At 36.1% G+C, this 27,184-nt stretch overlaps 1 protein-coding gene across 6 annotated transcripts in view; it reads left to right on the top strand.

Annotated features, from left to right (window-relative positions):
- The window catches only part of RAP1GDS1 (Rap1 GTPase-GDP dissociation stimulator 1), a 275,737-nt gene that overhangs the window by 8,421 nt on the left and 240,132 nt on the right, over positions 1-27,184 (top strand). The window contains exon 1 of one of the 6 annotated variants that reach the window (XM_077142765.1): positions 15,515-15,749. The exons of 3 other annotated variants lie outside the window; for them this stretch is intronic. In XM_077142765.1, coding sequence (XP_076998880.1) covers positions 15,686-15,749 — 64 coding nt within the window. In that variant the 5' untranslated portion in view covers positions 15,515-15,685. Of the gene's footprint in view, positions 1-15,514; positions 15,750-27,184 lie in introns of those variants that run through there. 2 more of the 6 variants (XM_077142764.1, XM_077142769.1) reach the window with 2 other exon arrangements.

Here is a 27,184-nt window from a genome sequence, read left to right as displayed (position 1 = left end):
GTCCTAATTAAGGCATCAGAGAAAGATTCCTTGACTCTGAAGAAAAGTCTATCGCATCCGGGATTGAATGTTTTGATAATAATGATGTACAGTAGATTCTCATTACTTGTAGGATTCTCCATAAACACTGAGTGCTAAATATTGAACTATTGCCTAGAAGGAATACAGGATTAGCTTCCTACTAACCTCTGGTCACATCACAACATTTCCTCAATTGATCAGAAATGACTTTGATTTTTGTGTTTCCTTTTGAAGACACCTTCTATTTTCTGTTTCCTCAAATTTGCATATGGTAAGTCCATAGGAAATGTTTTGTTTCATGAGGGTTTTCAAGACTGCTCCCATTTATCCCTATTTAGAAACAGTTTTGTTGCCTTCAGAATACTTTAGAGCAACGTTTAAACAAAGCCTCTGAATATAAATTTCAGCATAGTTAATCATAAACTGTGTTTGGGCAGTAGATAATTGGAGCTCATTAAGTAGGTGTTGAGTCATTAACTTTGAACTCATGGCAAGTAGAACTATAACTCATGTTTAAATGAAGCTAACGCAGGTATTTTCCCCATAAGCTACCCCAAAGCCTTATTGTGCTTAGGAACACTAGGAAGTACATCAGCATTGTACTTGGGGGCCATTTTAAAGGGCATAATCACCCACCAAATTGCAAAAATGCAAAAAACGTGGAACATACTCCACAGAAATACACTTGTTTACCATATGAGAACTAAAAGAAGAAAGAACTTCACCTTGTTTGACCTCACCTAGGACATACATGTTTGTTGGGCAACTCAGATTTTTTGTTGCTGTGCTCATGTCTGCGAATGATCATGAAAGCACTGAAAAAGTGCCCCCAACTATGGAATCTGAATAATGAGAACTGGTTGTATGTTGCTTTTTTTTTTAGCATAGCTGTAGTGTCATTGTGTAAAATAATGCTTTGCCTTCTAATTTAGTAACAAAATAACTCAAACTCTACTGTGCCTTAAAAACTTTACTTTCTAAGTCAGTTTTTCTTGTTCTGGCATAATGGTTAGGCACTGATTATAAAAATAAGGAAATTTGTGGTATGACAATATGCATGGTATTTCAGACTTTGGCGAGTTATAACTGTTATTGCAATTTGTAGTGTGTTAAGCAGCAGTGTGAAGAGATGAGAGTGCCACACACACACATATATGTATATGTATATATATGTATTGCAACCGCTCATCTCTGCCATTGTAACATGAAAGCAACCATAGACAATACATAAAAGAATGAGTATGGCTCTTTAAGTAAAATTTTATTTATGGACACAAATTTGAATTTCATATGATTTGCATGTATCACAAAATATTTTCTCCTTTTGATTTTTTCCCAACAATTTACAGTTGTAAAGAACTATCCTTAGCTATGGGTTTATAGAAACAAGTGATGGTCCATAAGTTCCTAACTCCTGCTGTTGACTAATGCTATGCTTTCCCAAAGAGTATCTCTTCCAACGAATTTCTTGTCTCATTGAATGGTACTACCATTCATCCGGGCAGCCCTTCCTAAAATCTGGAGTCATTCTTCTTCCAACATCCACAGGTTTCTTTTTTTATAAACATTTGTGCTGACAAATCTTCACACACATACAGTCCATATGTGGTGTACAATCAGTGGCTCACAGTGGCATTACATAGTTGAATATTCATCACCATGATCATTTTTAGAACATTTGTATCACTCAAAAAAAAGAAATGAAAAGAAAAAAGAAAAACTTCATGCATCCCATACCCCTTCTCTCTTCCTCTCATTGACCATTAGTAGTTCATTCTACCCAATTTATTTTACCCCTTATTTCCCTTATTTATATTTTATCCATACTTTTTTACTCATCTGTCCATACCCTGGATAAAAGGAGCATTGGACACAAGATTTTCACAATCACACAGTCACATTATGAAAGCTATATCAATATGCAATAGTCTTCAAGAATCAAAGCTACTGGGGGGATATGTGTGTGTATGTGTGTGTACGTGTGCTTAGAGTGCGGGGGCTGAGGGTGCTGGTTGATGGGGTTCAGGCTTTTGGCTAATGGTCCTATCCTGCTGTGAAGTGAGTAGCATAGTGGCCACCCCTCCTAGCTACATCCACTCAACATGGAGACTGGTGGCCACCTCAAACAAATAACCAGGCTATCTCCTGATCAGATCTGGTCACATTTTGATCCTGGAAATGGATTCTTCTGATGGCCTGATATGTCTTGTTTTAATGGACCCTGCAAGTTCCTGCAGTGATTTCCATAGTGTCATGCCCCTTACAGGCCTCCCTTTACTGTGTCAACTTTCTGTTAGCCTTCTGTCTGAATTTATGACCTGACCATTGGCTACTGTCTGTGAATCAGTAAAAACTTAAACATCCATGTTAATTAGTATGCAGTTTAGCTACTGAGCTGATTTGTTTTTATCTTCTCCAACCAGTGTGGCTGTCTTCCAAATGAAATGTTGTGCATTCACCTAGGAACTACTATCCATAAAACAAGCAGCTCTTTGTTGATCAGTATAGAGCTGTTCAGAGGGCACCATCCCACAGCAGTAGGACCAGAGAGGTCCTCAAGTGGTTTAAAGTCAGTGTTGTGGAAAAGAATCTCCTTGCTCCTGAGTATGTCGTTGTATTTCCCCAGTAACAGTATGCCTGTGTAAACAATTTCCTTCTTATTAGGAAATTCTTCTGGGAACTATCTTCTCCATTAAAGTATTTCTTTATCATCACTGAGACATCATGGATATTTCAGGTTTGAGATTATGTCTTTTAGTCAGAGGGGCAGTCTCAAAGTCTAATAGGAAGCTAAAAAAAAAGAATCAAGTTAAATACAGCTTAACTGTTTCAGGTATTTCCTGCAGCAACTTAAATACACTGTACATTAAAAAGGGATATCTGTATAACACATAAGAATAACCTCCAGGTTATCTCAACTCTGAAATCTCTCAGCCACTGAAACGTTATTTTGTCTCATATCTCTCTTTGCCCTTTTAGTCAAGAAAGCTTTCTCATTCCCTTGATACTGGTTCCCAGCTTCTCCTGGGAGTTCTGTCCCATACTGCTAGGGAGATTTACACCCTGGGAATCATGTCTCATGTAGTTGTGAGGGCAGTGAGTTTGCCTTCTGAGTTGGCTTAGAGAAAGAGCACATCTGAGCAACAAAAGATGTTCTCTGGGGTGACTCTTGGGCATAATTATAAGTAGGCTTAACCTAGCCTTTGTAGGGCTAAGTTTTATAGGGGTAAACCCCAAGATCGAGGGCTCAGCCTGTTGATTGGTTGTCTCCACTTCTTGTGAGAATATCTGTAATTCTCCAAATGGGGAAGTTGAATATTTTCTCCTTTCTCCCCAGTCCCCCAAGGGGACTTTGCTAATACTTCTTTTTTCACTGTACAAATTACTCTGGGATTCCACTGGGTTCCTTAACTTCTAACAATTCTGTCTCATTGAGGTAATCCATTCCTCTTTTCTGTACTGCAGACATTTTAGGTGAGGCCTTTCACCTCTTCTTGAGAGAGTGTCACTACTTTCTGTCCCCTAGCATTCCCTCTCTTACCTAGTTTTTATAGACTGTTACAGAGCACACTTTCTCATATGTGAATCTGTTGTCTCACTCCTAATGTAAATATTCTTCAGTGGCTTTCCAGTTGCTGTAGCAGGGTTCTTGATCTCAAAAGCAGGGGCCACACTGAAAACTATATGGTTAATGAGAGCCAATTGGTAATTTTAACACACTTTTTTTCTGTTTTGTTTTCATAGTAAATCTGAAGTATTTTTCTCTATTTTCATAAAGGTGTATGCTTTCAATAATTTTTCTTGAAACATCTTCTTTTTGGTCTTTCTTTTTCCCATTTTGGATAATAGATAAAGTTTAGGAAAATATTTCTCTACTATTAATAAAAACAGCAGCGAAAGCTTAATGATGAATGATAACTGAAGCTGGGTCTCAGTGTTAGGGACAAAATAAAAAAAATCAGCAATGCCATCCTGACCAAAAGGGGGAAACGAAGTATAACAAATAAGGTATCAGTGGCTGAAAGACTTCAAATAGTCTAGAGGCTACTCTGTAGGTTGCTCTTATGCAGACTTCAGTTAGACATTGCTGCCTATCATAACTTGCCAACCCCAATCAAAACCATTCCAGCCAATCCAAAAGAACACCTATTAAGATTCCACCAAGTTTCCATGCAGTAGGGTAACTTTCCAGAAACTTACAACCTCCAGATGGGTCCCTGGACCAGATAAATCCTGAAACCTAGAAGGGCCAGCCTTTCTAGAACATCAGCTAGTTCCATCTCCCAACCCCTTACTGTTGAAAGCCCCTTCCAACATGAAAAAGGTAGAATGGGCATAGCCCAAATACTCCTAAAGAGAGGGAGAAAGTCAAAGATGATGATGGAGTTATACAGAGAAGGTAGGGTTTAACAAACGAGTATGATTGTTAAATCATTCTATTGATACTTATTTTAATCTCCAGCATCTTAGAGCAGCTAGAAATAGAAACTTAAAATCGTGGAATTGTAACCTATTCCAAACTCTGAAATCTGTTCTACAGCCAGTTGTTGTGCTGTGCTTTGAAATCTATTGCTTTTTTGTATATATGTTATTTTTCAAGAAAAAGAAAAAAAGGTAATGATAAAAAAAGTATATATATATATATATATTCCTTCTTGGCGCCAATGTTCTGGAACAGCTAGAAGGAAAAATCTGAGATAATTGGTATAGTGGCTTCCTGACAAACTCTGCGATCTGTCCTGTGCTACTTGTTCAAGAGTGCTTTGAAAACTATTGCTTTTTTCTTTCTTTGCTTTGTATGTGTATTATACAATAAAAAAAATTGAAACAAACAAAATAATGGGAGCTATGGCAAACTAGAGAATATGTATCCTGTCTAAGGGAGGTATCTCTTACTCAGTTCCAGCCAGTTTTTACCATGGAGAAATGTGGACCCAAGAGGTGAGAAGTTTGACTTTTCATAAAAACCAAGGATGTAGATTTTTATGTAAAATCTTCATTTGTTGGGCTTTGGAATTGAAAGGTACACCCAGATTGACGACTTCAAACAGTGACATCATGGCTCCGCCTCTTTCTGCCCAGATGAGGGAACAAAAGGTCAGTGAGGATAAGAGACATAACCAAGGTCACATATTTAGTTAGGAGTAGCATTAGACCTAAATCTTTTTTTTTATTATCAAAATTTTTTTTAATTTATTTTTTATTATCATACCAAAAAACATACAAACATAAACATTCTTGATATACAAACACTGTGTGCATTGTGTACAATGAATAGCTCACAATATCATCACATAGTAGTATATTCATCATCATGATCAATTTTAGAACATTTGCATCACTCCAGAAAAAGTGATAAAAAAAGTGATACCGTACCCCTTACCCCTCCCTCTCATTGACCACTAATATTTCCATCTACTCAATATATTTTAACCTTTGTTCTCCAGTTTTCTTTTCTATACCCCTTACCACTCCCTTTCATTGTTCACTAGTGTTTCAGTCTACTCAGTTTATTTTAACATTTGTTCCCCCAGTTATTTGTTTTTTAATCCATATTTTTTTTACTCGTCTATCAATATCATAGATAAAAGCATCATACACAAGGTTTTCACACTCACATAGTCACATTGTAAAGCTGTATCATAATACATTCATTTTCAAGTAACATGACTACTGGAACACAGCTCTACAGTTTCAGGCACTTTGCTCTAGCCTCTCTAATATACCTTAAACTAAAAAGGGGATATCTATAAAATGTATAAGAATAACCTCCAGGTTAACCTCTCAACTCTGTTTGAAATCTCTCAGCCACTCTGACTTTATTTTGTCTCATTTCTCTCTTCCCCTTTGTTCGAGAAGGTTTTCTCAATCCCTTGATGCTGAATCCTGGCTCATTCTAGGATTTCTGTCCTACATTGCCAAGGAGGTTTACACCCCTGGGAGTCATGTCCCATGAAGAGAGGGGGAGCACAATGAGTTTGCCTGCCATGTTGGCTGAGAGAGAGAGGCCACATCTGAACAACAAAAGGGGTTCTCTGGGTGTGATTCTTAGGCCTAACTTTAAGTAGGTTTAGCCTATCCTTTGCAGGGATAAGTTTCATATGAACAAACCCCAAGATGGAGGGCTTGGCTTGTTGGTTTGGTTGTCCCCACTGCTTGCGAGGATATCAGTAATTCTCCAAATGGGAAAGTTGGATTTTCCCCCTTTCTTGCTGTTCCCCCAAGGGGACTTTACAACTACTTTTTTATTCACTGTTCAAATCAGTCATCTGTCTTTCCTTCTGGTTTCATTTGAGTCCCCAACCCTCATCCCTCTATCATTCTCATATTCAACTTCATTGAGTGTACTAACATTATTGTGCTGCTATTAGGTAGTATTGTGCTATCCATATCTGAATTTTTACAGTCAATCCTGTTGCGCAATCTGTATCCCTTTAGCTCCAATTCCCCAAATCTACCTTATTTCTATCTCCTGAAGGCCTCTGTTCTTAACTGAAATTCTCCAAGTTCATTCATTAATGTTAGTTCATATCAGTGAGACCATACAGTATTTGTCCTTTTGTTTCTGGCTAATCTCACTCAGAATAATGTCCTCAAGGTCCATCCATGTTGTTACATGCTTCATGACTTTATTCTGTCATAGAGCTGCATAATATTCCATCCTTTGTATATATACCACAGCTTGTTTAGCCACTTGTCTGTTGATAGACATTTGGCTGTTTCCATCTCTTGACAGTTGTAAGTCATGCTGCTATAAACATTGGTGTGCAAATGTCTTTTGGTCCTCTGAACAGATACCTAGCAATGGTATTGCCGAATCATATGCCAAGTCTATACTTAGCGTCCTGAAAAACTGCCAAACTGCCTTCCACAGCAGTTGTACCATTTTACATTCCCACCAGCAGCGAATAAGTGTGCGTCTTTCTCCACGTCCTTTCTAGCACTTGTCATTTTCTGTTTTATTGATACTGGCCATTCTGGTGGGTGTGACATGATATCTCATTGTGGTTTTGATTGGCATTTCCCTAATAGCTAGGAAAGTAGAGCATCTTTTCATGTGCTTTTTAGCCATTTGTATTTTCTCTTCTGAGAAGTGTCTGTTTATGTCTTTTGCCTGTTTTGTAATTGGGTTGTTTGTCTTTTTGTTGTTGAGTTGAACAATCTCTTTATCTATTCTGGATACTAGACGTTTATCTGATATATTGTTTCCAAATATTGTCTCCCATTGTGTAGGCTGTCTTTTTACTTCCTTGACAAAGTTCTTTGATGTACAAAAGTGTTTACTTTTGAGGAGTCCCCCATTTATCTATTTCTTTCTACAATTCTTGTACTTTGAGTGTAAGATCTAGGAAACCACCTCCTATTATTAGGTTTATAAGATTATTTCCCTACATTTTCTTCTAAAAGTTTTATGGTGTTAGGATGGGCCACAGTGGCCCAGCAGGCAGAATTCTCTCCTGCTGTCCCAGAGACTCAGGTTCAATTCCCAGTGCCTGCCCATGTAGGGAAAAAAAAAAAAAGTTGAAGTTTTATGGTCTTAGATCTAATGTTTAGGTCTTTGATCCATTTTGAGTTAATTTTTGTATAGAGTGTGAAATATGGATCCTTTTTCATTCTTTTGCATGTGGCTATCCAGTTCTCTGAGCACCATTTATTGAAGAGACTGTTCTGTCCCAGGTGAGTTGTCTTGACTGCCTTATCAAAGCTCAATTGTCCATAGATGAGAGGGTCTATATCTGAACACTCTGTTCGATTCTATTGGTCAGTATGTCTATCTTTATACCTGTACGATGCTGTTTTGACCACTGTAGCTTCGTTATACACCTTGAAGTCAGGTTGTGTGAGACTTCCAACTTCATTTTTCTTTCTCAGGATATTTTTAGCTATTCAGAGCACCCTGCCCTTCCAGATAAATCTGATTATTGGTTTTTCTATTTCTGAAAAGTAAGTTTTTGGAATTTTAATTGGTATTACATTGAATCTATAAATCAGTTTAGGTAGAATTGACATCTAAACTGTATTTAGCCTTCCAATTCTTGAACATAGTATGCCCTTCCACTTATTTAGGTCTTCTGTGATTTGTTTTAGCAATTGCTTGTAGTTTTCTTTGCATAGGTCTTTTGTATCTTTAGTTAAATTTATGCCTAAATATTTTATTCTTTTGGATGCAGTTGTAAATGGAATTTTTTTCTTGATTCCCCCTCAGATTACTCATTACTAGTGTATAGAAACACTACAGATTTTTGTAACCTGCCACTTTGCTGTACTCATTTATTAGCTTTAGTAGTTGTGCTGTGGATTTTTGGGGATTTTTGACATATAGTATCATATCATCTGCAAACAGTGAAAGTTTTGCTTTTCCTTTCCAATTTTGATGCCTTGTATTTCTTTTTCTTGTCTAATTGCTCTGGCTAGAACTTCCAACACAATGTTGAATAACAGTGGTGATAGTGGACATCCTTGTCTTGTTTCTGAACTTAGGGGGAGAGTTTTCAGTTTTTCCCCATTGAGAATGATAATAGCTGTGGGTTTTTCATATATTCCCTTAATCATGTTGAGGAAGTTCCCTTCTGTTTCTATCCTTTGAAGTGTTTTCAGCAAGACAGCATGTTGAATTTTGTCACATGCCTTTTCTGCACCAATTGAGATGATCATGTGGTTTTTCTGCTTTGATGTGTTGTTATGATACACTACATTAATTGATTTTCTTATGTTGAACCATCCTTGCATACCTGGGATGAATCCTACTTGGTAATGGTGTATAATTCTTTTAATGTGCTACTGGATTTGATTTATAAGAATTTTGTTGAGGATTTTTGCATCTCTGTTCATTAGAGAAATTGGTCTGTAATTTTCTTTTCTTGTGTTATCTTTGTCTGGCTTTGGTATGAGGGGGATGATGACTCCATAGTATCAGTTAGTTAGCCTTCCTTCCTCTTCTGTTTTTTTGAAGAGTTTGAACAGGATTGGTACTATCCTTTCTTGAATGTTTGGTAGAATTCACATGTGAAACCATCTGGTCCTGAACTTTTCTTTTTTGGGAGCTTCTTAATGACTAATTCAGTTTCTTTTCTTGTGATTGGTTTGTTGATGTCATCTGTTTCTTCTCGAGTCAGTGTTGGTTGTTCATTCTTTTCTAGGAAGTTGTCCATTTCATCTACATTGTCTAGTTTATTAGTATAAAAGTTGTTTATCATATTCTCTTATTACCTCCTATATTTCTGTGGGGACAGTGGTTATGTTTCCTCTTCCATTTCTGATTTTGTTTATTTGCATCTCTTTTTGTCAACCTTGCTAAAGGTCCATCAATCTTATTGATTTTTTCATAGAACCATCTTCTGGTTTTGTTGATTATTTTGATTGTTTTCATGTTCTCAATTTCATTTATTTCTGCTCTAATCATTGTTATTTCTTTCCTTTTGCTTTCTTTGGGGTTAGTTTGCTATTCTATCTCTACTTCTTCCAGGTGAACAGTTAATTCCTCGATTTTTGCTCTTTTTTGATATAGGCTTTTAGGGCAATAAATTTCCCTCTTAGCACTGCCATTGCTGCATCCCATAATTTTTTTTTCTTTGTATGCTGTATGGCAGGGGTCACATTTCATTCTTTTTCCATGTGATTATCCCTTATTACAGGATCATTTGTTGATTTTTTTTGTTTGTTTGTTTGGTTTTTCATTTGTTTATTTGCTTGCTTGTTTGGGGAAGTGCATGGACTGGTAATCAATCCTGGGTCTTTCACGTGGCAGACAAGAATTCTACCACTGAACTACCCTCACACACCCCCCTGCATCCCATAAATTTTGATATGTTGTGTTTGCATTTTCATTTGCCTTGAGATGTTTACTAATTTCACTTGTAATTTCTCCCTTAACCCACTGGTTGTTGAAGAGTGTGTTGTTCAGCCTCCATATATTTGTGAATTTTTTAGCCCTCTGCCTATTATTGATTTCCAACTTCATTCCTTTATGATGTTAGATGATGTTTTGTATGATTTCACTCTTTTAAAATTTATTGAGACTTGCTTTGTGACCCAGCATGTGGTCTATCCTTGAGAATGGTCCATGAGCACATGAGAAGAAGGTGTGTCCTGCTCTTGTAGGGTGTATTGTTCTATAAACGTGTGTTAAATCTAGTTCATTTATTGCGTTATTCAAATTCTGTTTCTTTATTGAGCCTCTGTCCAGATGTTCTGTCCATTGATGAGAGTGGGGAATTGAAGTCTCCAACTATCATGGTGGATGTGTTTATTTCTGTTTTCAGTATTTGTCTCATGTATTTTGAAGCACTCAGTTCAGTGCATACATATTATGATATGTCTTCTTGTTGAATAGTTCCTTTTATTAACACATAGTGTCCTTCTTTGTCGCTTTTAATTGTTTTACATTTGAAGTCTAATTTCTTGGATATTAGTATAGCTACTCCTCTTTTCTGATTGTTGTTTGCATGAAATATCTTTTCCTGACCTTTCACTTTCAGCCTATGTTTATCCTTAGGTCTAAAGCGTGTCTCCTGTAGACGTCATATGCATCGGTCCAGTTTTTAAATCAGTTCTTCCTGTTTATGTCTTCTGATTAGGTAGTTTAATCCATTAACATTTAGTATTATTACTTTCTTCTACCATTACTTTCTTCTAAGGCTCTACTTAGGTAGTACAGACTACAGTCAGATTTCCCCAGACCAGACTGGCCTCCTATGAGGAGGAAAGAGTCACCTGTGTCTGTTTTCTAAGCAGTTATTTTCTTCTGCCATTTTGCCTTTCAGATTTCATATGTCATATCTAATTTTTCTTTGTTTTAAAACCCTTTACTGATAGTCTTCATTTCTACACTCTTTTCCATATCTCTCTCTCCTGTGTTTTCCTATCTTTCTCTAATGCCCCCTTCAGTATTTCTTGAAGAGGCAGTCTCTTGGTCACAAATTCTCTCAGTGATTTTTTTGTCTGAAAATGTTTTAATTTCCCCCTCATTTTTGTAGGGCAGTTTTGCTGGATATAGAATTTTTGGTTGGTAGTTTTTCTGATTTAGAGTCTCAAATATATCATCCCACTGTCTTCTCGCCTCCATGGTTTCTGCTGAGAAATCTACACATAGTCTTAATGGGCTTCCCTTGTGTGTGATGGATTGCTTTTCTCTTGCTGCTTTCAAAATTCTCTCTTTTGGGTGGTGTGACAGTGGCTCAGTGGCAGAGTTCTCACCTGCCATACCAGAGATCCAGGTTCATTTCCCAGTGGCTGCCCATGTTAAAAAAAAAAAAAATTCTCTTTCTCTTTGACATGTGACATTCTGATTAGTAAGTGTCTTGGAGTATGTCTGTTTCGATCTGTTCTGTTTGGAGTATGCTGCACTTCTTGGATCTCTAAGCTTAAGTCTTTCATAAGAGTTGGGAAATTTTCAGTGATAATTTCCTTCATTAGTTTTTCTCCTGCTTTCCTTCTCTTCTCCTTCTGGGACACCCACAACATGTATATTTGTGCGCATCATGTTGTCATTCAGTTCCTTGAGTCCCTGCTCATATTTTTCCATTCTTTTCCCTGTCTTTTCTTTTGCTTGTCAGATTTCAGATGTACCGTCTCCAATTCACTCACTAATTCTATCTTCTGCCTCTTGAAATCTAACGTTGTAGATCTCCATTGGTTTTTTTCATCTCTTCTACTGTGCCTTTCAGTTCCATAAGTTCTATCATTTATTTTTTCAGACTTCTGATTTCTTTTATGTTTGCCCCTTGCCTTCTTTATATCCTCCCTCAATTTTTTGATTTGATTGATTTTTGATGAGATTTTCCGTGTCTCTTTGAACATCCTGAATTAATTGTTTCAAGTCCTGTATCTCATTTGAATTGTTGGTTTGTTCCTTTGGCTGGGCCATATCTTCAATTTTTCTTAGAATGACTTGTTATTTATTGCTGGTGTCTGGATATTGATTTATCCTGGAAATTGTTTTTACTTTTTTTTACCTAGGGTATTCTTGCTGAAGGAGTTTGTTGTCTCTCTGTTCTTTGACATTCAATTCAGCTTATTCTATACCTCTAGCTTCAGTTTTGCTTAACAGATCAGAATTCAGTTCTTGTTTTCTGTTTCTTGCCCTGTCTGTATGGTGCCTTCCCCCACCCACCCCAGGAGGCTCTACTTAGGTATTATAGACTCCAGTCAGATTTTCCAAAACCAGACTGGCCTCCTTTCAGGAGGAAAGAGTCACCTGTGTCTGTTTTCCCTGAGGGTGAGACCCAGCAGGTTGATAGACTTTCCTATGACACCCCTAAACTCTTTTTTTGCCATCCTACCCAGTATGTGGCTCTTGCCCCTCCAGCATAAAGTGCTGTGGTACCCTTAACTTCAGCAGACTTTCCCAGCTGGGGGCGTGGTTGAGACAGAGGAGAGGTTGTAGGCTGATTTTAATTGCTTCAGTTTTCCACTTGGAGTCTGAATTCCTTGAAGATGGGTTCCCACCTGAACTGGGCCCCACCCCTCTCCTGGGGAAGGTACAGCTTCCAGGGAATTACTTCCTTCCACCTATCTGACCAGGCTCTTTGTCCCTTAGACGAGCTTAATTCCACCCTTGCCTGGGGCAGTTGGAGCCTGAGAAGCCTTGCGGTTGTATCCAAAGAGCAGTCAAGCCATAGAAATACAGCCACAAAAAAGAAAAGAAAAAAAAAATCCTTTTCGGAGCAGGACCCCTGGTCCTCAGGTTTGCCTTACTGCTCAAGAGTTTAAGTTGGTACATTTCTCTGCGTATCTCCAGGTCCTGTGTACCATTTCCTTTCTTTCAGGGTCTTTCAAGTATTTTGTGCTGTCTGATTTGGAAAAAACTCTGGTGTTTTCTTTTTTTTTGCACAGCAGGCACTGGGAATTGAACCCTGGTCTCTGGCATGGCAGGTGACAACTCTGCCTGCTGAGCCACTGTGGCCCGCCCTGGTTTTTTTTCTTTTTTCATCAGCCCTGCCCCACTCTGGGCCAGGGCAAAAACCAGGAACCTTAACGTTTACTTGAGGTTCAGCTGTGCTGGGGGCCTATTTTTAGTAGTCAGAATTTGTTAATTCCATAATTGGTGCTTGGTTGAGCTCAGCCCCTTGCTGTTAGTAAAGTCTCTTTTCTTTCCCCTCTGGGAAGCGGCCTGTCGGAGAGGGACACCAGTGTCCGTGGCTTGGGGGATTTAAATGTTTCTGGGTGGAATCACAGCTGGTCCAGCTTGTCCAGACTGGTATACATCATGTGTCCGGTCACTGATGTGGCCCCAGCAGTTGTTCTGTACTGTTCCTGGCTATTTGTTAGCTGCTCTGGAGGATGAACTAAATCCCACACCTCACTAAGCTGCCATCTTGAACCCCTAGCCTAGATCTAGAATCTCAATCTCCTAATTTCTAGACCAGTGTTCTATTCATTTTACCACGCTAGCTCCAACTTGTTAATGAAATAAAGTACACATGTGCACACAAGCACACATGTGCACCCAAAAGCATAAACAAGCTAATATCGGTGGTTCATTCAAATAAATTACTTACAGGTTACCAGTTTTCCCTTTCTTACACTTCCAACATTCTAATCCAGACTCTTATCTCCTCATTCCTGTACTTTGAAGACCATTTCTTAGTTGACCTCTCAAATATTAGATTCTCTGTTCTCCAATTCTTTCTACTTACTATGACTAGATTAATCCTTTTTAAGAGACACTGCATTTATTATATCACTCTCCTACCTAAAAATCTTACTGCCTACAACATCAAATCTAAACTTCTCTGCTTAGCTTTCATGATACATAGAAATACTTCTATAGATACTTCTGCTACCTCTCTTCTAAGTGTTTCTTACTACTCTCTGACATGCATCATTCATTGACATTTTTGCTGTCCTGTAAATATTCTTTGCCAGTGTCACATCATCAGTACAGCTTTACTCATGTTGTTCCCCCTTCTAAAATAACTTCTTTTCCCCTTTCATTTATTTTCTGAAATCTGACTCAATTTCTAACACCTCCATGAAGACTACTTCAGAGCTCATACTGACATGTTGCTTTTCAGAACACTAGTTATTTCTTGGACTCATAACACATATGATATTATAGTTTTATTATCTCAGTATTTCATATTTCTTGTTGCCATTTAATAAATTCTTGTTTGCTGATGTCATAGGGTCCCTGCATACTTGGGTTGGCTGTCTACTCTTGCTCTATCAGTATTATAGTGATAATAGGCATCTTTATAAGAAAGTTCGCAAACTAGCAGCCCATTGGTCATATGCATTCTGCAGATGGATTTTATTAGGGAAGTTTTAGAAACTGAAATTCATTGCCAGTATTTAAATATCAGGAGGTTTCTGAAAAGAAAATCTGCCTTTCCAACTTTACTTGAAATTATAAAATATTTAGAATCTTGACGTCTGCATTCTTCTTCGCAACAATCAGCCATAGTTGCTGTTTGGGCAAGGCATGGGATCTCTAATTCACTATTTTCTATTATCATATATTCTGCCAATTTCACTGTTTATTTACCTGGCGCTTGTAGATATTTGAGTTTGCTGTCCTTCATATTTTTGTTATAGCTTCTAAGTTAATAAAAATTTTATTGGATTCAAAATTGTAATACATTTAAACTTATATTACTTTTTGAAGATTAATTTATTTAAAATTAATTTTGAAAACTAATACAGAAACATAATTAGTCAAGAGCAAAGTTAACTGCCTGTAATACATGGTCATCAATCATACTTAAACCAAATTCTCAATTGATCAGAATGATATAAAAAATCAGAGAGAGAGGGGATGGAATATCTGCCCTTCCATAAACTAATTGTGTAGTGTAACCTTTGGCAAGTTACTTAAACTGTTCAAATCTCCATTTCATATCTAATTTAAAAATTAGTCACAATTTTGTATATGTTCTGATGAAGAATAATATTTTTAAAATCTTTTTATTTTGAAATAATTTCAAACTTATAAGGCAGTTGCAAAAATAATACAAAATTCGTACAGAATACTCCAACATACCTCTCACCCAGATACCCAAATCTACCAGCTTTTAACATTTTGCCACATTTGCTGTTTCATTCTATTTATTTATCTGCCTGTCTCTCCATCTCTTTATCAGTCTGTTAGTTTGTCAGGATGTCTGTTTTTCTATTTTTTAAATATCTGAGACTTGATTTTATACATCATGCTCCTTGACTATTAGTACTTTCACGTACATTTCCTAAGATCAAGGGTATTCATTTATATAACTGCCTTAAGTACAGTTATCAAGCTCAGGGTATTTTATATTGACATAAAGCTTACAGGCTATATTACCTATTTTCTTAAGTCCCAGTAATGTTCTTTTGGGCCTTTTCTCCACCATCATTAGATCCAGTCCAGAATTACTTGTTGCATTTGATTGTCATTGCCCTTTTTCATCACTTCATTCATTTTGAGGCTGCTGAGTAACATTCCATTGTATGTTGTACTGTTTTAAGTCTCTTGTGTTTCCCAGAAAAGCCTTTGCTCTTTTAATCCATTCTTGGGGGTGCAGACCTATTGTGGGTAGGACATTTTAATTAGTCTTTTTCAATTGAGATGTGACCCAGCCCATTCAAGGTGGACCTTAATCCTTCACTGGAGTCCATTTTGTAGATAGCCAGTGAAACCAGAAGCCAGGAGAAAAGTGCTCAGAGACATTTTGGAGAGAAGGACCAGCAGATGTCACTATGTGCCTTCCTATGTGACAGGAACCCCAGATGCCAGCAGCCTTTCTTGAGAAAACGTATGTTGGTGCCCTAATTTGGACAGTTTCATGACCTTAGAAGTGTAAATTTGTAACCTAATACGATTGAAAAAGCCAACCCATTTCTGATATTTTGTGTTCTGACAGCTTTAACAAACTGAAATATATGTGTATACCACATTTTATTTATCCATTCATCTGCTGATGAACATTTGGGTTGCTTCTTCCTTTTGGCTATTGTAAGTAATGCTGTTATGAATATTGGTGTACAAATATTTCTGCCCGAGTACCTGCCTTCAGTTCTTTTGAGTATATGCCTAAAAGTAGGAATTGCTAGGTTATATGGTAGTTCTATGTTTAACTTTTTGAGGAATTGCCAACTGTTTTCTGCAACAGCTGCAGTCTTACAAATTTCCACTGGTAATGTACTAAGGTTCCTATTTCTCTGAATCTTTATCAATTATTTTCTGTTTTATTATTATTTTTCTTATTTTAATGACAGCCATTCTAGTGGATATGATTTAGTATCTCATTGTGGTTTGGTTTGTGTTTCCCTAATGGCTAATGATATTGAATATCTTTTCATGTGCGTATTGGCCCATGGAAAAATGTCTGTTCTTTGGAGAAATGTCTGAGTCTGCTTTTTAATTGGTTTTTGTCTTTTTGTCTAGTGAAGAATCTTAATCAAAACTTTTTGAAAGTTTGAGTATATAACCCCACACATTTATCTTTATTCTATATAAGTCTGTAAAAATTTCAGTAAATTCTCCAGTAAAATTTCCTTTTATCCAAATCACATTAATTGTTTCTTGTCTGGTCTTCCTTCCCTGTCAGGTATGTCCTAGGATCCAGGGCAGAAATTGGAAGCAGGATATCTCTTATCCCTGAATTTCAGTGCTAGGAGCCAAAGAGATATAGATCCTGAAGAAGTAGTGATGGCCACAGCTAAGATACTAAGTCCCAGATCGCTGTATTAATCTGAGGAGCTAAGTAGGTTACTAGAACTAAGAAATAAATACAATGGGGCTGAGAAATGAGGAAAAATGGCATAATAAAGTAAACCAGTAGATCACTGTTCTGGAAGAATTCTGGTAATAGAGTACTGATAGCTGCTTTTTGTGTCTCTGGCTGGTTTGCAGGCACATAATAGATATAAGAAGCTAGAGCATGGCAAATAACTTTCATGTATTTTACTTTTAGACAGTGTTTTTCTCTATTATTGGCTCAATTAGGTTGCCTGTACAGTAGTCAAGTTTGAAAGTATATAGTTTCCAGCATCAAGAGTTACTTTTGTGTATCAAGGTCATTCCAGCAATTCTTGTACAGAAGCTGTTTGTAAAGACAGATTACAGATTTTTATCAATATTGCTCCAGTCTTATACTTGAGTTTAAATTTTTTTGTTAGATACCACTGAATTCTGTTGATTTATTTATATTAATTTTCCAAGTTGACTTATTACATCCTGGGTATTGACCACTATTTGATATGATAGTATCTTAAATCTTTCCATTTTGGGAAACGATTTAGGAGAGAAAATCTCCCTGATATATATTTTTTTAGTCAGTACTGAGATAAAGAATTAATAAAGCCTGGATCTCAGTCCAAACAGTATTTGCTAATAAAAAAGACTGTGTATTAACTTACTAGCAATTTGAGTCATGTCATATCCAAGGACTCTATTTAACAGGTATAAATCAGTGAAATAATTCTTGGACTCTTAAGTGAAAAGGTATTTTTGCATTGTGTGAAATAAAATTTTACAAACTCATATTTTTATCCCTTGTAGTTTAATAATCTACTTATAAAGATCATCTGTCATACTCTTGACCCTTTAATCAAACATGCCAAGTAAGACTACAATGTTTCTGGTTCAAACTAAAATGAAATTTAAATCCATTTAATGATGAATGGAAAGTGACTGCTTAGAAGTTTTTCTCTACTTACAGTGAAATATAGTCATTGTTTTTAGTGGAATGCGTCTTAAAAAAATATTTCTTAATCCTGGCAGTTCACATAATAACATGTAATAAAAGATGCAAGTTCAGGTAACTCAGAAAATAACATAGCATGTCGGATTTATGAAGTTCCCACTATGGAAAATAGTTTGAATATCCTAGAAGAATTTCCTGCTCTAGATGAATTTTTCATCTGATAGTAGAAATAAACAAAAATAGTTTTTATAAGCCCAAGTTTATAAAAACTAGCAACATGAAAAGTACAGAAAAATTAGAGTTCTATGAAATTTTATGGGAATAGTTTCTTAAATAAATTTACAAAATTATTTATAAAGTATAAATTTGGAATTTAGTCTCTTGGCATATAGTAAGGATTGACTAAATTAATCTAAGCCCTTATATTTTGTATGAAATCATAATCTTCTTATCTGAGATAAGGTGGGTAAGTGATGCAAAATGTGAAATTATAATCAACTTGTAGAGTAGAAAAGTATGTATCTAGTGACTAGATAGATAAATGGATAGCTGATGGGTGGGGACAGAGTTATGGTGTGATTACAACCTAGAAAAGCATATAGGAATTACCCATTTGTATTGACTAGGTATGACTATATGTTGTAATAAAGTGATGTATGAAGATAGCAGCTAGGTCTACAAAATTTATGAAATTTAGTTTGGAGTTCTTTCACTAACAGGAGATAGCTTCTAGCTCTTCAATATGTTTCTTTTTATTTATTTCATATATTTCTAATTCTACAAGAATTGCCTGGATTGTCCCTGAATATAAATGTTGCCAACATATACTTTGAACAGTTATTTTTTGCTTTGATATCTCTTTCAAGTTACATTTATATGTGTTCATTAAAAATAATTACTATTTAGGTAAATTAGATCCCTATTAAAACATGCTTCTGTGAAACTTAATCTTGGAAACTAATTCAGAGGAAATAGCCCATTCAACGTTAGCTTTATATTCTCTTTAATTTTCAGGTTCTTTTTTCTGTGGCCAGATAATTGTGAAATAATAATAAATGATTAATAACCTTATCTAGGCTCTTGGATTTTTTTTCTGCTTGATATTTTTACAGCAAATATCTAGAGTAGCAACAATAGCAATTATAAGATGAAATAAAAGACTTAAAGTAAAACAATAAAAATACTATAAGAAAGTTAAGGTATTTATTAGGAGCCAGAGATTTAACCATGCCTACAACACATAAAACAAAATGAGGAAAAAATATACGCATAAAATCAATAGATTAATGATAGGTTCGGAGAGCCGGGAGAGTTACATAGATGACAGTCAAAAGACTATATTATACAATAAGAACTGACAGAAAACCTGTTTGAATGGTAAGCAAAAGATGCAGATAAACAATTTAGAGAAGAGCACATCTGAATAACCAACAAGCTTGAAAAGATGCTCAAATTTATAGTGAGTAAAGACATAAAAATTAAAATAATTATATATTACTTTAAATCAGTTATTCTGTCAAAAAGTAAGCTTTAATATTTACTGTTAGCCAGAATATTAGGAAAATACTGTCATGCATAGCTGGAGAAAATGACAAATTTCAACCTTTTTGGAAATTTATTAAGCAGCATCTGTTAAACTTAAAAATAAAAATTAGATCTAGCAATCCCATTCCTGAGAACCTATTTCACACCAAACTAAAAGTGCTATTTACACATGTACAAACATGCTAATTGCAGTATTATTTTCAAAGGCCACAGTGAAACACAGCAAACTGGAAACTAAGTAAAAACCCATAATATACAGAAATGCTCAGTAAATTGTGGTATATCCACACCATGGAGCATGACACAGTTATTAAAAAGAATGAGTTAGAGCTATACAGATTTATTTAGAGTAATTTATAATATTTATTATTGTGAGAAAATCGAGATGCAGAAAAATAAGTATAATGCAATCCTATTTTAGTTAATAAAGTTTCCCAAACGTGCTGCATATATTTTATATGATTATATAAGTGTGGGGAAAAACATGAAAACTTGAAAAATTTAGGCCATTTACACGTGGGTGGAGGGGCTAAAATGGGGGAAGCAGAGAAAACCAAGCAAAAAAGGAAAAGATATTATCACATACACTTTTTTTAGATTATATATATGTATACATAAACTAACATTGAAAATAGGCAATTTTCATGTTTATTCATGCATCACAGCTGAATACACAATTTGTGCTCACCTTGTCTTCATGGTGCTGGCCACTGTCTCTTGTGCACTGTAGATAGTCAATATTTATTGAAGAATTGAATGGATAAAATTACTTGATACTAAGTATGAGTTTTAATAGTTGTCAGTTTTATGCTTCAATAAAATTTAATTCTATTCAGCACCCATTTTTTGAATGCCTACATGTGGGTGCAGTGAGTAATAAAACTATGACAGTTACTAGTTGTTGTATCAATATAGGCTGATTGCTTACTGTGTTTTAGGGCCTTTTCTAAGAGCATTATGTGTATAGTCTTTCATTTAATTCTCATAACAACCTAATGAGGTTGTCATCTGCATTTTACATATGAGAAGACAAAGTTTGAGGCTTCCATAGCTTTTACAGTTTGGATGGTGGAGCTAGGATTTGAATCCAGGTGGATTAACTCCAGAGACTACACTGTCAAGTACTAAAATATATGACAGCCTTTGTCTGTCAATTGTTTGGTTATTGTGAAAACTGATCTGAATACAGGTAGCAATATAGAAAACAAGGCAATCAGAACTAAGATTGAGATAAAACATGAGAGCCCAAAAGAGGCGGAAGTTGATCTGACTGCAAGCCTGCAGAAGGTTTTATCTAAGAATTACTTTGCAGAGTAATTTCCATCTATAGGTGGAAAATACAAAGAAAGACACTTTGGATGGGAAGAATTTAATTACTGTAGTTGTAAAGTAAAGGTATGACTAAAGATAAGCCAGCAATCTAATGGAAGTAATACATATGGAATGGTGCGTGGGAAAATAATGGGAGATGAAGGCATAACATTAGTTGAGGCGCTTGGTTTTCATGCCAGGTGTTTTGGAGTTTTAGGTAATAATAAACTACTGCAGATGTTTGAACACGTAGTATGATATGTACTGAAGAAAGAACATATTTCTGAGGTTTCCAACATGGATAAAAAGAAGTTGGGAAGGTGGACACAGGTTCCATAACATTAAGAAACTAACTCCATGCTTTGGGATTTTGATTTTCCATGCTCCATTATTTAGGATTTATATAAAAAGCTGGGAAGAGGGCAGTAATACCCAGAAGGGATTTAAATCCTCTGTTTTGTTTTGAATTCCGCAGCTAGCAGAAATGCGTTAAAAGAAAGAGAAGCAAATAGGTTAAAAAAAAAAAAAGTGTGTTTTTTTTCCTCCTGACATGTGAAATAGTTTTCACATGTGAAATGATGGGAAAAGCAATAAATTAATTTGCTAAAAGGTTCTGGGTTTTAATTCAGCAGTTGTTAAAAAAGTTGAAAAAGTGATCAGACTTCATCTAGAGATATGAATGAAGCCGATCTGGATAGGATTAAGAAATCAGAATACTGGGTAAAGGATGGTATGGTCCATGTTTTCAGACTTCAACCTCTGTATGAGACCAAAGGTAGAGATGTTTATCTAGTGCAAAATTTATATTTGGGGTAGCACATTATCTAATGTAACTTGTATGGTTAGTTTACATGAACACCATAATTACATGGAATCTTTTTTTAGAAATTTTTATTGTATGATATATATACAAAGCAAAGAAAGAAGAAAACAATAGTTTCCAAAGCACTCTTCAGCAAATAATTATAGGACAGAGCCCAGAGTTTATCATGGGCTACCATACCATAATGTCAGATTTTTCCTTCTAGCTACTCCAGAACATTTGAGGCTAAAAGGGATAAATTTTTATCACAATTGACTTTTATTTTCTTTTTTGTGAAAAAAACATATACAAAAAAGCAGTAAATTACAAAGCGCATCACATTAGTTGTAGAACAGATTTTAATGTTTGGTATGGGTTACAATTCCACAATTTTAGATTTTACTTCTAGCTGCTCTGAGATACTGGAGACTAAAAGAAATATCAATATGGTGATTCAGCAGTCATACTTGTTTGTTAAACTCTACCTTCTCTGTATAACTCCACCATCACCTTTGATCTCTGTCTCACTCTTTAGGGATATTTGGGCTATGCCCAATCTACCTTTTTCATGTTGGAAGGGGCTGTCTAAAATATGGGGTAGGGAAATGGGTCTAGCTGATATTCTGGAGAGACAGGCCCCTTATCTGGTCCAGGAACCCGTCTGGAGGTTGTAGGTTTCTGGAAAGTTATCCTAGTGCCTATAATGTTTGTAGAATCTTTTATATTGCCTTAGGTGTTCTTTAGGATTGACTGGTATGGTTTTGGTTGGGGTTTGGCATGTTATGATAGGTAGCAGTGTCTAACTGAAGCTTACTAATGAGTGACCTCCAGAGTAGCCTGTCAACTCTGTTTGAACTCTCTCAACCACTGATACCTTATTTGTTAACACTTCTTTTCCCTCTTTTGGTAAGGATTGAATTATTGATCCCATGGCACCAGGGCCAAACTCTTCCCTGGGGGTCATCTCCCATGCTATTCCTGGATATCATGCCCCACATAGAGGGGAGAGCAATGATTTCACTTGCAGAGATGGGCTTAAAGAGAGTGAGGCCACATCTGAGCAACAAAAGTGTTCCTCCAGAAGTAACTCTTAGGCATACCTATAGGTAGGTTAAGCTTCTCTGCTACAGATGAAAGCTTCACAAGAGCAAACCTCAAGATCAAGAGCTTGCCCTATTGATTTGGGTGTCCCTAAGGTTTGACACAGTATATAGGGGGTTTCCTGGTGGTAAAGTTTAATAGTTCCATATTTTTTTCTCCCATCTCTCAAGGTACTTTGCCAATACTTCTTGATTATCTGCTTATTATATTCTAGGATGTATCCACACATTACATTAAGCTATACAGAATTAACAGCCCTCATTCTTATTTGGGGTTCTCTGTGTTTTAATTGTTTAAATGAGCTATCCACATAGGTTGAGTTAGATTATGTGCTACAGAAAATTTAGTTTCCAGACAAAATAAATGTGGTAGTTAAGTTCAGGTGTCAACTTGGCTAGGTCAAGATTCCTAGTTCTGTTGGTATGCAATCGACTAGGGGGTTTGCCTGCTGCAGTGAAAGATGTTTGATTTAATTGGCTGGATGCTTAAGTGAGAGCTCAGGGCAGCACTGCCCAAGCAGCTCAGCATGCCTCATCTCAGTACGCGCTCAGCCCAGGCCTTTGGAGATGCAGAAGGTAATCACCCTGGGGAAAGCTTTTGGAACTCAGAGGCCTGGAGAGAAGGTCAACAGGGATCACCGTGTGCCTTCCTGTGTAAGAGAGAACCTTCGATGAAAGTTAGCTGCTTTTCCTCTGAAGAACTATACATTTTTAACTAAATAAATTCCCTTTTATTAAAAGCCAATCCATCTCTGGTATGTTGCATTCTGGCAGTTTTGGCAGACTAAAACAATATACCTTTCTTCCTTTGGTAGGTGATATTCTAAAATATAGACAGTGTCATCCTTACCAGTGTTCTGAATTACCTTAATCCTTAATCCTGACCTGCTCGGCTTCGTTCTTATCTCACAAGGTTATACATATATAAAAGAGCCTCTCAAAATTCAGAAATAATAATTACCACTCCAGACTAAATGTGACTGCTATAAGAGTTTACTATCTATGTCCTTGTTTTCTTACAAGTATTTTCTAAAGGAGATCATACGATAGTTGCTCTTTTGTTTCTGGTTTATTTTGCCTCACCAAATATCCCACAGGTTCATTCACAATGTTGCATGCCTCAAAACTTTGTTACTTTTTATAGCAGCGTGGTATTAGATCATATATATACACCATTGTTTGCCAGTCTACTTCTCAGTCAGTGCATCCTTCAGCTGCCTGCATTCATTAGGAATCGTGTATAATGTCCAAAGTCCACAATCCATCAACACTCTCAATTTTAGATGATTTCATTGTTCCCAAGAGATAGATAACCAATAAATACTCCCTCACCAAATAGGAGATCTAAATCTCTCCTTAACTCTTGTCTCTCCCCACATTATTTACCCCTGGTATTTCTGTAGTACTGCTGATGTTTTCCTGTTAAACATAGCCCGTAGCATATAATAGCTGTTTTCCCCATATACCCTGAATGCTGAGTCTCAGCTCATTCCAGGATTTCTGTCCCATGTTGCCAGAAAGGTCCACACTCCTGGGAGTCATGTCCCATGTAGACGGGGGAGGGTGGTGAGTTTGCTTGTTGTGTTAGTAGCCCTAATTCTTGAAGAAGACTGTATGACTATATAGCTTTTACAGTGTGACTATGTGATTGTGAAAATCTTGTGTCTGTTTTTGTCCTGGGAAGGGACAGATGAGAAAAAAAATAATCAGGATAAAAAATAAATAATAGGGGGAGATAAAGGGTAAAAATTGGGTAGCTTGAAATGCTGTGGGGTCAGTGAGAGGAAGGAGTAAGGGGTATGGGATATATGAGTTCTTTTATCTTTTTATTTCTTTTTCTGGAGTGATTCAAATGTTCTAGAAGTGATTGTGGTGATGAATGCACAGCTATTTGATGGTATCGTGAGCCACTGATTGTATAATTTGGTTGGAGTGTACATATGTGGATATTTCCCAATAAAAATATAAAAAAAAATGTTCTGTGTTTTAGACCTGACCCAGGATTAACTCTGTAAACATATATTAAAGAGAAAACTGAATCACAATATAGTAAAATTGAAAATACAGTTTTAAAATACATTACTTTACAGTTGGCATGCTAGTGAAGAACAGTCATTTCTTCCTACTATACTAGACAATCTTTTAAAATATCTTCCATTCTGTCAGATACTAAAACCCTTTAGAATATGTGAAGCATAGTGTTTAGAAGAGTTTGTTATTATTTCTAGCTCCTTAAACTATGTATTCCAAATTGCCTTAATGCTGTTCATTTTTTAGATGAATTTGAAATTTTCATTCATGTATCAACTACATTCTAGGTGTTTGAAAATCACATTAGTACAAGAATAATTTTTTTTTACATTTATTATGGATAATGATGCTAGTAAAGCTTTGTTATTATATATTTTGTTTGAAAATTGTGTTAGCTTCAATGACAAGAAATTTATTTTTTTTCAAAAGAGCATTGCTATCTCTGTCCATATATTTAGGAAAAGAGCAACATTTGAAGGAATAAAAAGTTCTTGAACTTTCACAAGCCCAGTTAGCAGTACTCATTTATGCCCTTTTCTCCTAATAGATTTTATGATCAATACTGGTACAGTTGTCAAAAGATAACATACAAACATCTATCTATGTATCCATCCATCTACTGGTATTTAGCAGTGATAAAATCGATTAACATTTTAAAATGTACAATATATTTTAGATTCGGTAACCGTGAAATAATGTAACCATTTCCTTATAATATGTCTGAGGAAGATGAACTTTGGGGAATTTGCTACCAATGATAGTATAAAGAATTTCAGGACTTTACTAGCTTAAGATGACACTGTTTTGTGTCAAGGCTGGCCCTTTGAGTCAGTTTTTTCTCAGTCAAGCACATTCTTTGATGATGGTAATATTCCTGAGCACTTTAAAAGATCAAGTTTTTTTAATATAAAAATAATCCCACTTTTCCCATCATTTATTTGAGGTTGATTCAAAGAAGAAGGGAGAGGAAAAGTTTTCTGATAGTTGTGGAATTTTAGATATTATTACAACCCTTCTGTAACATATACAGTTACAGACCAGTATTGATTTGTATTTCTGATTTATAGAAGAGAGAGGATGGAGCATAAACAACTTCTGTTACCTCATGGTATACAGGACTGTATGAGAACAGAAAGGGTTTGGCAAGGTTGCTTGAAAGTTCCAGCAGGAAAGTATAGCTGCTTATATATCTTTTGGGTACGTGTGCACATTAAAATGTAACTTATTGAACAGAAGGAAGGAAAATTCAGTTACTACACAAATTACTTGAAATTATGGCACTAACAGAAGAAGCAGTTGAAAGAACTTTAAACAAAATTTCCATCATGGAAACTTAATAAAGACTTCAATACCTTGTGGTTAGTTGTCCTCCATGCTGCCATGACATGGCTGGAATTTACACAATAAATTTAGGAAAATTTAGCTTAGAAGGATGCTGTCTAATATACTCAAGAAGAAAGATTGCCCTCATTTTGGGATTTTTGTATTCTAAAGGTTTTTGTATTCTAAAAGAACTGTTGAAGCCTTTGGATAGGGTGGTTTTATGTGACGGAGGAGAAATTAAGAGCATGGGAATTTCAGTCACATTGAGGACCATAATTGTGCAGTTCCTGACAATTCACTTCTTCAGTAGTCTGACATAGTGTCAGTTTTTTCAACATTCTCAAAGTCAATGGGTTAAGAAATGTCGCAGAATGGTGGGAGAGCAGTTACAGCACTATTTGTGGAGGATACTAAGCCGCATAGGGATAGGTATCAGGCTGGTAGAATTGTTGGAAAGGCTCACCATTTAAATGAGCCTATTGTTGATTGACTCCACTCAAAATTTCTCATTTGGAAGTGGTTATGTTTGTTCATTCTGTGAAATTCCTCCATATATTGGGTAGAACAGTTTCTGGGCATGGACACCTTCCAGCTGGAGTTGGTAGTATTTGTTCAGCTTATGAAACTGTTCCAGTTAGCATTGGTAGAGCACATTCCAAGCTCTCAGTTCTTGCTATTGGGAGCAGCTTCTTCACTTGATGAATTAATGCTGGATTCCCTCTGCTTAGCATCTGCCATGATATGCTCCTCACTTCCCATCTAATATCCATGATATCATTGCTCTCTTTTTCTCTCAAAAATTCTGCCTGTCAGTTCATTGATATATTCTTCTCTGAACTCTTTCAGTGTGAGCAGAGCAAACTTGAGAAATTTATTTTCTTTGAGAACTTCTTTGCACCATCTGGTTCATTTCAAATAAGTTCTGGGTGTCTAAGAGAAAGTTTAAGTCTGGCAAGGGTAACAGTCACAGGGTAAGTGAGGATGAGATACTTCGTGGTTGTCAAGGTGATAATAATACCAGCCAAAAGAAGGGATACATGGGGTAAGGTCAGGGAGGGTCACAAGCGTCCGTGTCCTTTCCTCATGGAGTAAGAATAATTACCTTCTTGGCACAGCAATGTATCTTCTTAAACATGAATGCTCTGTTTGTATATCTTTAATAGGGGCTTTTGGGAGGAAGCAAAATAGCTAGTTAAATTAACTCAATCAACGCTAGTGATCATGGCTATCTGAATTCACACTTAGACTTTATTCAAATTTAACAAGGCCTAAAAAGTGGCAGTTTTTTATATTCATAAGTAAATGGGTGTATGTTAATAAAGGAAAGAAGGATAGAAAGAAAGATATCATACCATCCTAAAACTCATGTAGACATGCATAATACTGGCCATGAAGAGCAAGATTTTCTAAGGAAAACTTAGGGTCACACA

The sequence above is a fragment of the Tamandua tetradactyla genome, chromosome 24, assembly GCF_023851605.1.
Source record: "Tamandua tetradactyla isolate mTamTet1 chromosome 24, mTamTet1.pri, whole genome shotgun sequence".
Classification (NCBI taxonomy): domain Eukaryota; kingdom Metazoa; phylum Chordata; class Mammalia; order Pilosa; family Myrmecophagidae; genus Tamandua; species Tamandua tetradactyla.
This window is presented reverse-complemented; position numbering and strand designations above follow the sequence as displayed.